We start from the raw sequence: 14,935 nt of genomic DNA on the forward strand, positions 1-14,935 counted from the left end.
ATTCGGACAACGAGTTCGGGTAGCTGCTATACAACTCAAAGAGTTCATTTTAAATATTTCAAAAACTAATAAAGCTATAAATATAAAATTTTGTATACATGTGTTCAATTATATTCTACACATGCTCTAAAAATTATAATGGGATAGCTGCACCGGTTCGGGTGGCTGCCATACAACTCCAACAGCAAATTTTTTATAATAAAGAATAAAAATAATAAAGTCAGATTCATGAGCTTTGGCAGTCGTATGTCCAATTATAGGTCAAACATATTTCTGAAGTTTTGATGGAATTGCTTGACAGGTTCGGGTACTTGCCATACAACTCCAAAAGCTTATTTTAAATACTTGAAAAAATAATAGAGTCAGATTCATGAAACTTGGCAGTTGTGTGTCCAGTTATAAATCAGACATATCCGTGAAATTTCTATAGAATGGTTTCACAGGTTTAAGTAATTGCTATACAGCAACGAAAGGTGCAGGGTATAATTCAATCGGTTTATACCGACTGAAACGTTTTTACTTGTTTAAATTTAATTTGGAATGGATTATAACTCTCATTCTGAAACGTCCTAATTGATACGGTACGTGATTTTTTCTTTTTACAGCTAAATTAAATCTATTAATATCTTATTTGTTCTTTCATTTTATTTCTTTGGACATTTTAGAAGATTTTAATCTTTTACATATTTTTGTACCTTTTTAGAAGTGACTGGCAAACTTTACAATTATTTTGTTATAACACGAAAGCAACAGAAATCTTGTTAGACTCGTAAATAATCTGTAGTGGATTTGTTTTTTTCTTTATATTTTTATAGAAATAAAATCAATTAACTTAATTATTTGACATGATGCAGCATTTGTTTACCATAATTTATAGAAATTTACTTATCATTCTATCAGATATCACGTATTATTAAATAATTGACTCCTTTTTTGGGTTTTTTAAAACCTTAATTATATATATATACGTTTTCTTAGATTTTGTATTGTCATAAAATTTAGCTAATTTCTTTGTTTAAAATTATCGTAACTTTTTTTAATCTAAAAGAAATTTTGCAGCAACAAAGACCAATAATCACTAGCAATAATATTGAATATTTATAAAATTTAGATTGCATACAATACAATACATACGTAAATGAAATTATGTGATGGTCCCAAATATTTGTTGGTGTGGAGTTTTCGGCGGAAATGCACTTCGTTGTGAAGGTTAACCTAAATAAACTATTTTTAGAGAGGTGACTGTCTGTCTGTCGGGTCAAATTTACATTTTTCTTTTATAAAAAGAAATAATTAACCAATTCTCTTAGAATTTAATATTTAAACTCAGAATGTTAAAACAATGCATTAGTTTATTTTTAAAATTGTCAGATCTCAGAAACTGAACTTTCTCTACATATTTTAACATATTTTACAGATTTTACATATTTTACCACACCATTGAGAAATGATAGTTGATTAATAACCGAGGAATTTTCAAAAGAATTCGAACACCATGAGTCCCTTCTTGCGCTCTTCAGTAAAATGTATAACCGAGTTGAATTTGTTTTTTATTGAATAGAAAAGAAAATATATTTAAAAGGAATACTAAAAAATGCTACCGTGTACCGAATTTCTAATTCGGTATACGAAATCGGTACACGATAGCATTTTCTAAACTATTACTTTAAAGCTATCAATTTTTACTTCAATTTGGAAAAGGAATTATTTTTAACAAAACTGCCGTAATATAACTGATTAACTTTTAAAAAATCTAAAAGCAAAGTTTTGTATATTTTAGTATTCATAATCATAAACTGAACATTTCTTTATGAATAGATTTTTATTAAAAAAAAATATTTTATTAAATGAGTTAAGGTCACCCTATTGTATTTTGTTTAACCTTTAAAAAGGGCTCATTATTTTTATATTCCAACTCTATCAATACCTAGAGTAAATTTTTTTTTCATGGCGTGTGTAGAAAGAACTTTTTTGTGAATTGGAAATCATAAAAACATGGATAATATTTCCTTTCGTTATTCACAATTTACGAATTTATATGTAAAAAGATAAATGCATATTTCCCTTGTTCGCGCCATAACTTGACAACGACTTTAAGAATTTCATTCTTCTTTTTATAAACCACACTAAAAAAATATGTTGATGGTATTAAAGCGTAAATAAACTACTTTTAGAGAGATGTCTGCCTGTGGTCTGCGCAGAGCTGTATCTCAAGTTTAGCTGAACTTATTTTCAATAAAATTAATATATGAATTCCAAGCTTACTTCGGGTATGAGACCTTTGGCATACTTTTTAGGAAATGAACTAGCTACTTCAAATAAAATAACCCCCAGATTTTCCTGAAATTTTCTATATAAGCTGCATTAAATGTATGCATAACTGTTTTTCACTTTTTAATTTTTTTAAACACTCTTATTGAAGTCAATAATTTGTATATAAAATATTATAATATTTAATGCATAATAAGAACTGCGGCTGTATATAAATGCTCGTTTTAACAATTTTTTGCCTCCAAACCTTGAATTTCAAATTGTTAGCACTTTTCCAAAAATTTTTTTTAAAAAAAGTGCTTATAAGTTTTACTCTGTCCGTCCGTCCGTGTGTCAGTCTGTCCGTGTGTCTGTTTACAAAACTTCTACACCATTGAAGATAGAAATCTGAAATTTAATATGTACATAGATTTTTACTAGAAACTTATTTTCGTAGAAGAAAATTTTTATCTATCTGCCCCCTCTAAAACTTATATCTCCCTAAAATACTAAAAAATAAAATTTGAAATTTTTGACGCCTTGTATTTCCGAAACCGCAAGCTTTTTCAAATTTTTATAAACGTAGAAAGCTAACGCTAAATTCCATGACATTAAAAATATAATTATTTTTCTAAAGTTACGCAATTAACCCTTAAAATCGAGCATTATGTTAACCTAAATGCTAAATATATGTAATCCTAGAAATAGTTTCGTATATGAATGAAAATAATTTTAATAGTGTGGTAGGTATACATAGATTGTTTTTCAAAGCAGATCATTTAACCCAACTTTATTAAAATTTTCCTTACGACAGTTGAAGGTGGAAAAGCATTAGGCCGAAGGAAAAAGACCGATCAAATACCACAATAAATTAAATTCCAGAATTAATTATGGAAGTTTTTTCAACGCAACCTGAAAAAAAGATGCCACCGACAACTGCATAGTTTTTATTCGACATTAATTGATGGCATCATCAGAAGTCTCACCCAAAAGAAAAATTCCTTGTATTCGATTCCTTTTATAAATTTCGATAAGGAACGTTAATATTCAATGCAATTAAATGTTTTTGAATCTTTAAGCAATCATTCCATTGATTCTGCTTTAGCATTTTGTGTCGATTTTGCTATTAATGATTTGGAGTAATATGAAAATATTCCAAGTAAGCTTGATTATTTGTATAAATTTGATTCAGTACATGCTCGTACAGTTGGTTTTGAAAATAGTGATTGAATCGCAATAATTGCCGGTTTTTTATACCCTGCACTTCGTGAAGGGTATATTAACTTTGGTATGGAGTTTGTAACTACTTGAAGGAGTCATCTGCGGTATGGACATATATATATATTCTTGCTCAGCGTAAAATTCTGCGTTGATTTAGACATGTCCGTCCGTCCGTCCGTCCGTCCGATCGCACGATAACTCAAAAACGAATAATGCAATCGACACCAAACTTTCACAAGTTGTTTCTTTTGTGCCAAGGACGACCCCTATTGTTATTGGACCAATTCGGACAACGGATTCGGGTAGCTGCCATACAACTCAAAGAGTTCATTTTAAATATTTCAAAAACTAATAAAGCTATAAATATAAAATTTTGTATACATGCGTCCAATTATATTCTACTTATGCTCTAAAAATTTTAATGAGATAGCTTCACCGGTTCGGGTGGCTGCCATACAACTCCAAAAGTAAATTTTTTATATTCGGCAAAATAATAAAGTCAGATTCATGAAACTTGGCAGTCGTGTGTCCAATTATAGGTCAAAGATATTTCTGAAGTTTTGGTGGAATTGCTGGACAGGTTCGAGCAGCTCCCATACAAGTCCAAAAGCTTATTTTAAATATTTGGAAAAATAATAAAGTCAGATTCATGAAACTTGGCAGTTGTGTGTCCAATTATAGATCAGATATATTAGCGAAGTTTTAGTGGAATTGCTTGGCAGGTTCTGGTACCTGTCATACAACTCCAAAAGCTAATTTTAAATATTTGGAAAAATAATAAAGTCAAACTCAAGAAACTTGGCAGTTGTGTGTCCAATTATAGATCAGATATATTTCTGAAGTTTTAGTGGAATTGCTTGGCAGGTTCGGGTACCTGCCATACAACTCCAAAAGCTAATTTTAAATATTTGGAAAAATAATAAAGACAGATTCATGAAACTTGGCAGTTGTGTGTCCAATTATAGGTCAAAGATATTTCTGAAGTTTTGGTGGAATTGCTTGACAGATTCGAGTGGCTCCCATACAAGTCCAAAAGCTTATTTTAAATATTTGGAAAAGTAATAAAGTTAGATTCATGAAACTTGGCAGTTGTGTGTCCAATTATAGATCAGATATATTAGCGAAGTTTTAGTGGAGTTGCTTGGCAGGTTCGGGTACCTGTCATACAACTCCAAAAACTAATTTTAAATATTTGGAAAAATAATAAAGTCAGATTCACGAAACTTGTGTGTTCAGTTATAGATCAGACATATCCGTGAAGTTTCTATAGAATGGTTTCACAGGTTTGAGTAATTGCTATACAACAATGAAAGGTGCAGGGTATAATTCAATCGGTTCATACCGACTGAAACGTTTTTACTTGTTTTATTTTATATTATTTCTGATTTATTTTCATATGTTTATAATTAATGACTACCATCATTATGAAAATGCTTATTCTAAATTAGGAGTAAAAATAATATTAAGACTCCCTATCTATTACACATTTACAAAAGAGGTTATTGTTCCAGGAACAGTTAGGCACAAAATAAAAAGTTTCTACTGGAGGGAATAGGTAATTGAACTATATATATATTGAAAGCGCATTTTCGACTATATTTCTTATATTTTTGCCTTACCCGAAATAACAATCATAAATTTTACTTATTTTTGTTTGTTGATTGATTGATTATATCATAAATTTCGATTTTAAGTTTGATTAAACATTATTTGTATCAATTGCCAAATAATCTACAACAAATTATTTTATTATTTTAAATTTTAGTTTTAATATGAAAATTCAACTCCAAAATTTCAGATCCAAAGTTTTAAATGCTTTATTGATTTTGCTTACTATAGATAGTCGATTTCTCAAATTAATAATTTTCTTTTACATTTAGCGTTGCTCTTTAGCTCTATTTTCTCGAACTTATTTTCGATTTAGTTCGACCGTAATTTGTATTTATAATTAGTAGCAATTGGAACAAAGAAATTCAAAACAAGGTTTCCTCTTTATTACGTTTGTTTATAATTTTTGAAATAAATAAACAGCTATTTAAAAAAATCTGAGGTCAGCAGTACATAACCGAAAACATTGTTAAGGTTAAGACCGCATAACATTATGCTTTAGACATTTATTACAAATTCTGTGAAAAATAGAAACCAGGCTTTAGTTAATGTATTCGTACTTAGAAAAGTGTCAATTTGGTTTATAGTAGTCATTCATTTTTCGTGATTTCCTTTCCAAACGAATTCCAAGCCAATTTATTTTGTCAAAAAAAGAAAACAACTCCAACAAAAAAAATTTCAAGAAATTCCATCAATATTATTCATGGAACATGATACAATATCTATAATACAATACAAAATCGGCCCCAAAAACAGAACTTTCAGTTTCAAAGTCTTGATATTCCCGAAAATAACATTAAGTTATGATGCTGGCTACTTCAAGTAAAATAACCCCCAGATTTTTGTGAAATTTTCTATAAAAGCTCCGTTTGCAAACAAAACAGGTAACTCAATTTTTTTAGTGGACATTTATACGGGCCAAATACTGCTCAAAATTTTCAAATTTTATTTTTTAGTATTTTAGGGAGATATAACTTTTAGAGGGGGTAGGTAGGTAAAAATTTTCTTCTACGAAAATAAGTTTCTACTAAAAATCTATGTACATATTAAATTTCAGATTTCTATCTTCAAGGGCGTAGAAGTTTTGTAAACAGACACAGGGACAGACTGACACACGGACGGACGGACAGAGTAAAACTTATAAGCACTTTTTTTAAAAAAATTTTTTGGAAAAGTGCTAACAATTTGAAATTCAAGGTTTGGAGGCAAAAAATTGTTGAAAAAGAGCATTTATATACAGCTGCAGTTCTTAGCATTAAATATTATAAAATTTTATATACTTGTAAAAAGACTTCATTCTAAAAAAAGTAAAAAGTGAAACATACAGTTATACATACATTTAATGCAATTACATATGTAGTAATAATAATCATCAATCATAGTACAATTCTGCGACGCGTTTTGAAATTCTAGCATCTTGATTTAATAAATTGAGGTGAATTTCTTGCGGTAATTAACTAATTAAAATTTTCAAGCCATATTGTTATTATATACCATGTAACCAATAAAATTTATATCGCACCGTTCGAAAGCCCAGTGGTTGATTAAATTTTAGCCACAACAAATCGGTAAACATTAACATATAGGTAGCTCTTAATAACGACGGTTTTTTACATCATTTTTCAAGACTATTCGTTCTCTCATGACATTGTTTGTCATCACGTTTGTTTACGCTAATAATTTAAAATCGTGAAAGCCCTGTTCAAAAGCTAACCGCTGTTCTACAAATACTTATAAGAATAAATTAGATTGTTTACTGAACAAACAAGCTTTAATATAAATATATTTTATTGATACAAAAAATTTACTTTTCGGGAACGACAATACAGTCGATTGATGTAAAGATGAAGTGGAAGCATTAATTAAATTTACAATATTAATATATTAAAATAATTGGTGTTGCACGTGAAATCAAACAGCATTTACAATTTAGTTTGATTATGTTGTACATAAATCCATTGACCAGAAATTGCCATTTAGACCAATAAAAAATAAAAATGAAGAAAACAGAGGAAGCCATGGAGGATGACTGAATTAAAAACTCAAACGATATTTTATGAATTTGCTTCACATTTATATCATACCAAATATAACGATGGGCGTGCAAAATAATTTAATTTTCATCCGAAATTATACATTATATAATTTAATAATATTATATACTACACTTATAATAATATTATAATTGTGTTCAAATAACGTATTTTTCACTTCATATGAAAACAATTGGCTTTATTGCATCTGAAGTACTTTCAATGATCCAAAAAAATTAATTTAATAAAAAAAAAATTGAAGCACATAACCGACCACAAGGTGTATTTTCTAGTTTGGCGAAAGTGCTGTATAAGATTTAAAAAACGTCTTTTAAACAATTCTTTCAAATATTAAGATCACTAGCAAGCTTTTGGTTTGCATACTTAGAAAAATGTTAAATTGATTCTTGATATTATCCAAATTCCTGTTATTAATTATAAAACAGCACAACCTGTTTTATAATTAATTTATTCCAACATAGCTTATTTTGTTGGTTTTTTTGAATTTAGTCTTATGTTTTCGTTTGTATTCACAAGATTTCTGAAAATTTTGAAAATATTTTGCATCGGAAATAAGGTGAAGAATATCTTTCTCATTATGAAAATCACACAAGGTTAAAAAATTTTGTTTTCATTTTGAAAATATTTTGTTTTTTAAATATTTAGAGGAATCTTCATCTCCTGTAGAAAAAAATTATTGTAAGATTAGTGAGTTGTAATTATAAGTAAATTAAGATTAAAGGAAAGTCGATTGAAAAAATTTTTTAAAAATCTTGACTTTGCTTCAAAATAAGCGAACAAAGTTTTCTTTACCTGCCATATTACGGTCACTATTTATATTTCGGGTCTAGCAATAAAAAACAAACATTTATCATTGGAAATGGTTTTATTGTTTTTCAAAATATTCCCCATGAAGATCAATACACTTTTGCATGCGCTGAAACCAATTTTCGTAGCACTTTTTCCACTCCGATTGAGACACCTCCAAAACATGGTTTTTGAACGCATTGACTGCTTCTTCAGGTGTTGAAAATCGTTGTCCACGCATTTTTTTTTTTTGATGTGAGGGAATAAGAAGAAGTCATTGGGTGCTAAATCAGGACTGTACGGCGGATGACCCATCAATTCGACATTTTGAGTGCTCAAATAGTCCATTGTTTCAGCTGATTTGTGAGAGCTTGCATTGTCATGATGAAGAATGATTCGCCGGCGCTTGTTTGTTTTCCTTATTTCTTCGAAAACTTTCGGCAAACAGATGGTGGTGTACCATTCAGAATTGACCGTCCTACGTTCCACTAAAGGTACTGTGGCCACATGACCGGTTATACCAAAAAAAACGCGATCATTTGCTTCGATGTGCTTCTTCCACGAACAACTTTTGTTGGATTTGGCTCGTCTTGGAACACCCATACGGTCGATTGCTGTTTCGTTTCGGGCTCATATGCATAGATCCATGATTCAACACCTGTGACTGTCTTATAAACGTCTTTTGACGCACCGCGATTGAATTTTTTCAACATTTCTTTGCTCCAATCGACACGAGCCTTCTTTTGTGCAATCGTCAAATTTTTTGGGATCCATCGACAACACACCTTTTTCACGGCAAGATATTCATGCAATATCTTATGTACGCTGGTGGAACTAATGCCCAAGGATGCCTCAATCTCACAGTATGTCACATGCCGGTCCATCATTATCATTTCGCGCACAGCATCGATGGTTTCCGGCAAAACGACCGAAATTGGCCGACCTTCACGAAATTCATCCTGGAGCGAACGGCGTCCGAAACCAAACTCTTGGTACCAGCGATTTACAGTGGTTTTTGATGGTGCTTCATCACCAAAAGTCGAAACAAGTTGATCGAGACACTCTTGTCTCGATAATCCGCGCCGAAAATCGTAAAAAATCATCGCACGAAAATTTTCACGGGACAATTCCATTTTTTGACCGAGATGAATTTTTCAAGTCACTGTAAACAAAACAATTCGCGCTCGAATGACAAAACGTTCTGAGTGAAGTTGTCCTAAAAAATGTCAAACTTTCCAATGGAAGTGTCAGATTGCACCTGGCAGCACTAGTATTGCCAGGACCCGAAATATAAATAGTGACCGAAATATAAATAGTAAAAATGTAAAAATTAAACGGTTTTCCAAAATACCAACTGTGAGATCTCATAACTGAAGAAGAAGGACTAAAAAAGCAAAATGTCTCTTCGGATTTTTTGTTATTCTGAAGCCATTAACCTGCTTCGAGAGTTACCTTAAATATCAAACACCCTGTTTAATAGACCAACATGACGAACTCAATACTGAATTGTTTAATTGTTTCTTTATACAGGGTGTCTAAATATTTGTAACTTTAAACATTTGGCATAAAGCGACAAAAAATTTTAGAGATGATTCTTAGCTGATACGGATCAACTGTCAACAAAAAATTGCGACTCGTTTGCGAGCTACAACCTGGTGGAAAGCAAAGTTACCGTTTAGGGTAACCATTGGGGGTTTGTTTTGTAGGTACTTGAAATATAAAAAAATAAAAAACTATTTAGTGTATGTTATGTTTATGTGAAATTTATGAACAACGCATTTTTCGTACGTTTTTAAAACACATTTAACACGTTTACTGGAAAAGCTATAAGACGCGGAGGGAAATGTTATATGGGTTCACTTTAAGCTCTCATTGTAGCGCATAGAAAAAAAATTTAAAAAAAACACACAAAATTTTGATTATCAATTAAAATTAAAATCAATTAAAAATTTCAAAAAAAAAAAAAAAACAAAAAGTCTGATTTTGACGAGCTTTATCCCGGAAACTAATAATCGGGCTCAAATAAAATTGTTACAAATCGATAATAAAGAGCAATCAATCGCCTGTCTTCTGAAAAGACAAAAAAAAAATCACCTGATGATTACTCTTTGTTGCATTGCTCCGAAGCTATCAGCATTTATTTATATGCAGGAAAACTCCGGCATCGTTTTTTTTCAACAGGCCTTATCTCGAAAACGAGTACACCTGCACTCACTCGCCTATACATTTTGCTAGAAATTGATCAAATCATCCCTGAAATAATTAGCAACTTTATGCGAAATACCCTTTAAATCAAATTACATTTCCCATAGTTATTGAGGTATTGCCAATATCTAGTTTATGAGTTTAGCCGCAGAGCTGTACCATCTCTCTGGTCAATGTAAACCAAAACTTTCCTAATGCTAATAGGTGCATATACAAAAAAATGTTCTAATTTCGCAAAGTACATAATATTGTGCATATTATATAATTTTCTTTATATAAAAGTACCTAGTTTCCATTACATACAATAAATTTTTCACAATTTCCTTATTTGTCTAGTTGTTCTTTCTCACTCAATGTTCTTACTTAATTTTGTTACTTAATTTTTTCTAATTTAAACTTAGCATAAAAACTGTCTTACATTATCTTACCTTGAAAGCTCTCTTCATCACTACTGCCTTTTGATTTCCCTTGTTGATCATTTGTTTGAATAATTTCATCATTAGAATTTTGGTTTTCATGCACACTGCGATTATCATTATCAATTTCCACTTGTTTTTGATTATCTTTATAGTTTTGAGTATTATTAAATTTTTCCTCAGGGTGAGACTGAAATTGGGTTAGTTGTAATGAAATAATAGATAAATTATCCGAGTTTTCACTTGAATCTCTAATATTAGCACCGTCAGTGTTATATTCTAAATCTATATAATTTTTTTGTTGTATATTTTCGTATGAATTTATGTTTTCTTTGCTCACATAACATTTTTTGTTTTCAGAATCTGTAGATATTTCGAATTCAGACGATTCACTGAGCCTATTGTTTTTATTTTCTTTAAAAGGCAGATCTTCATTTTGCCCCAATTTTTGGTTTTCAAAGGGATATTTATGAGTTGATGGAATATTCGAAAGCAATCGAGCTTCAGCAAAGCCAATTGTCGCAAAGCTAGATTCAGGTTTAAAATCTACTGTTTTTTTCTTCAAAATATCTTTATTATCCTCGTCATTAAGTGATGACGAGTCTTCGCAGTTTTGCATATTATATTCAAAGTTGCTGTTTCCATTTTTGATATTATCTAAGCATTTTTCACTTTCAATTGAAATTTGATTATTACAACAAGTATTTTCCATAAAATCATTATTCCTTGATTTGCAGTTGATTTCGCATAAATTTATATTATATAAACTTTTATGATTCTCTTCTTCGTTTGAATTATTATTAACATATTGGTATGAATATCCTAAATTGCACGAAAGTTGTTGAATTGATGATAATTGCCTTGTATCAATAGCTTGGAATTCTGAATTTTTGTGTAAATTATGTTTAGCAGCATTTGGAAAACTATCACGCGTTCTATCGTTAATATTTTTGCAGTTTATAAACTCTGTTACAATTTTGTTTGTTTCTGGTGGTTCAGCAACAGTATTAGAAACGTTGGATGTATTTTCTATGTCAATTGTGTTTATGTTATTTAAATAAATTACTTGGTTGTTTGAAAGATTGATTCGATTTGTCAGTGCGTCATTATTTGTTTGTTCTGAAAAAAACAAAACAAAAATCATAATCAGATAAGAAATTGTTATACATTTTGTAAAAAAGTGTGTCTTTTATATATTTTATATACATTGTTTATCTTTTATATATTTTATATATTTTGTTACTCATAAATATAAAGTCTCGTAAAATTTATATAAATTACTAACCTACATTAAGTTGATAAATTACTAACCTGCATTAAATAAGTGAAATTGCTCACTCATCATAAAATACGTTCTTAAACAGAACAAATATGTAGTTCCTTTGAGTTTAGTTCAAGCAAATATTTCCGTGGTCTTGTAATTTTTATAAGTAAGCATTTTTTGAATATATCATGGGCAGAAAATTATTTTACGCCACGCGTCATTTAGTCAGTTTCGAGCAAATTTATTCTAAAAGTTTGATTGAACTTGATAGGTAAACTAGCCGAAAAAATAGCTTTTTTTTATTGTTTAATAACAATTTTGAAACATTTTTGAAACAAGCGTCTTTGAAAAGGAACGTTAAAGAATCGCGTTAGTCCACCTCATACATTTGATGATTTTTTTTTGCAATGTATGGCGGTGGCCTAAAGTACAGTGGACCCAATTATAAAACGAACTGAATATTTATTTATCAAACTGAATAGTTGCTTTGAAAGATTTGCAGCATGACCTAAATTATTTTGATAAAGTTTGATCAAACCAATGGTTTGTATTGTAGCACTTTTTTCTTCATCAAGTGAAAATACTGCTTCTAAGAACAATTTAAGTATACCTACTACACTGTTAAAATTACTTTTATTCATATACGAAACTATTTCATTAAGGATTGCATATGTTTAGAATGAGCGTTAAGAAAAATAATTATATTTTTTAGTGGAATGGAATTCAGCGTTAGTTTTCCGCGTTTATAAAAAATTAAAAAGCTTGCGGTTTGTGAAGTATAAGGCACCAAAAATTCAAATTTCACAAATTTCAAGGGCCGATAGCTTGTGAGAGGGTGGAGGTTACGAGAAATTTTTCCACATGAAGCAAGTGCAATATGTCAACCTAAAAAACTACACATTATAGTTACAACCTAAAAAACGACACATTATTCTTACACGGATCAGAAGATCCAGTTTTTATGCCAAGCAAAACTTCTACTTTAGAAAAAGGGAAACCGCATTAACAGTACTTTCTGAAGGACAAAATATATGAAGGCATATAAATCACGGAGATTCATTTAGATCAGTTAAGAGAATTGTAGCGTAAATATTAAGATTTACACAAGTTTTGAAATCCAGAATAAGAGTTAACTCAGTGCATTTAACATGTGGAGAATTAATTTTAGCAGAAATTGCTATAACACGAAGGCTTCAACTAGTGGAATTTCGGGAGGATTTGACACAAAGGCCAAGCTACAATAAAAAAAGGGAGAAATGGAAACCTTAGTGATGGAAACTGAAGCTATTCTGAGTTCAAACCTTCGCAACTATGGCTGATATTTTTACGTTAACAACAGCATACTTTCTAACAGAAGGAGCATTAACCCAAAGGTTGGTTACCAACCAGATGGGAATTGCTGCAGTCTTCGTTGTCAGTTTTAGAAACAATGGTGAAAACAGTACTTATGTGAACTACAAAAAGGCATAAATAGAATAAGAGGACTGATAAATTATGTCCAGGTGAACTAATTGTCATAAAAGACAGGGTAAATTGTCTTTTATGACAATAAAAGACAATTTACCCTGTCCCTGGAGACAATAAAAGACAATTTACCCTGTCCCTGGAGACTAAACTACGTGGTATTAAAGACTAAACGGTACGTTTACCACGTTAGCAGAAAAAAGTTTATACTTTCTTATATTATATTTCACAAATCCTTCAAAACGACACCTCAAACGGATTTGAAATAATTTGAAAAATATGTTAAACATAACAGCGTCTTTTCATAGAATTTATCATTGTAAACTTAAAATATTAATTTAATTAAATTACTGGAACCTTAAATTTAAGAACAACACATTTAAACATTACTTATTAGATATTTATATTAATTTATTTTATTTTCAGTAGTTTAGCCAAATAACAACCTACAGAAAAAAGGGTAAGATTTGGAATATTAAAACAACAAAAGAAATGCCTTCGGTTTATCTAGAGCAAGGTAAATAATGGCCAACATCTCCTTATCATTCGTTTCGTAGTTTACTTCTGTTTATTTAGTGTACGCGATAAAAAAGTTATCGGCTTGTTACTTTTCATCAGAACTGCACCATTGCATAATTCTTTGCTTTGATCGTAGATTTTTAATTATTTAGCAAAATTTGAGTGGTTAGCATAACATACTAAAGTGGTTTTTAACATTTTGTATTTGATGCATGGGCATGTTGATAACTTATTTAGTTTCAATTTTATTAGGATTTAGTTTCAACTTCTCGGTTCCAAAAACAAACCTTAGTATTTCAAACTCCGTTCAAAAGAATCCGCGTTTATTGAACTAGTCCCTCATATTTGCGAAATTTAATATCATGAAAGCAAGTTGCAAATTGTTTAGATGCTCATCAAGGTCCCTACTGAATGCTATGATTGACAGACGATATTGTTTTTCAATATGTTCTGTCGAGATGACGATGAGGGCTCTTTAAAAAAATGGCGAGACGTTCTTCCACCAAAGTGAAAAAATCCAAGTTAATTTTAATTATTAGGTGATATCCATTCTTTACGTCAATAAAGAAATTCGAAACATTTTAATTTACAGTAATCTATTGCCCTTATTAATTTTTAACACACAATTTATTATTTCGCAAAGCGAAAAAATGCAAGTTTGCTTTAATTAATAGCAGAAGATCTTAGAAATATTAGGTGAAATCCATTCTTGACGTCAATAAAGAGATTCAAAAGAACTTTGTCAATCCCCGAGATCGGGTGCTTTTCTGGTATTCTAAAATTTTATTTACGGTAATATTTTGCTATTATTAATTTTTAATGACATACGGTAATTTCTAAGGTCTTATAATGCCTTATCTAATAACTCATAACCTTAACGCTCTACCTCTTTCATCGGTGCCATAGGATACGTCCAGTTAAGTTTCGTCTTTGTATTATTTTATTCGCACATTGAGATGGATCTGACCGAAAAATTGTTCGCAAATTTCGAAGCTTTGGTTAGAATTCCAGGATGTAGGTTGGCGAGGATTTGACTAAATTGGGGCGGCAAAATTTTCATCTTTGTCTGTCCGTATTTCCGTATTAAATACTGTTTGCTTTTCGTAGAGTTGTTTAATGGTCTTTTAAAAGTATATCTTTAATACGAT

General features: G+C 30.3%; 1 protein-coding gene across 1 annotated transcript in view; it reads right to left on the bottom strand.

Moving 5' to 3' along the window:
- Positions 1-14,935, bottom strand: part of LOC129616957 (GATA zinc finger domain-containing protein 15-like) — a 62,443-nt gene that overhangs the window by 24,986 nt on the left and 22,522 nt on the right. Inside the window, exon 3 of the mRNA XM_055532430.1 lies at positions 10,553-11,659. Within this exon, the coding sequence (XP_055388405.1) occupies positions 10,553-11,659 (1,107 nt within the window). The remainder of the gene's footprint in view (positions 1-10,552; positions 11,660-14,935) is intronic.

The sequence above is a fragment of the Condylostylus longicornis genome, unplaced genomic scaffold (assembly GCF_029603195.1).
Source record: "Condylostylus longicornis isolate FDR11 unplaced genomic scaffold, ASM2960319v2 ptg000342l, whole genome shotgun sequence".
NCBI lineage: Eukaryota > Metazoa > Arthropoda > Insecta > Diptera > Dolichopodidae > Condylostylus > Condylostylus longicornis.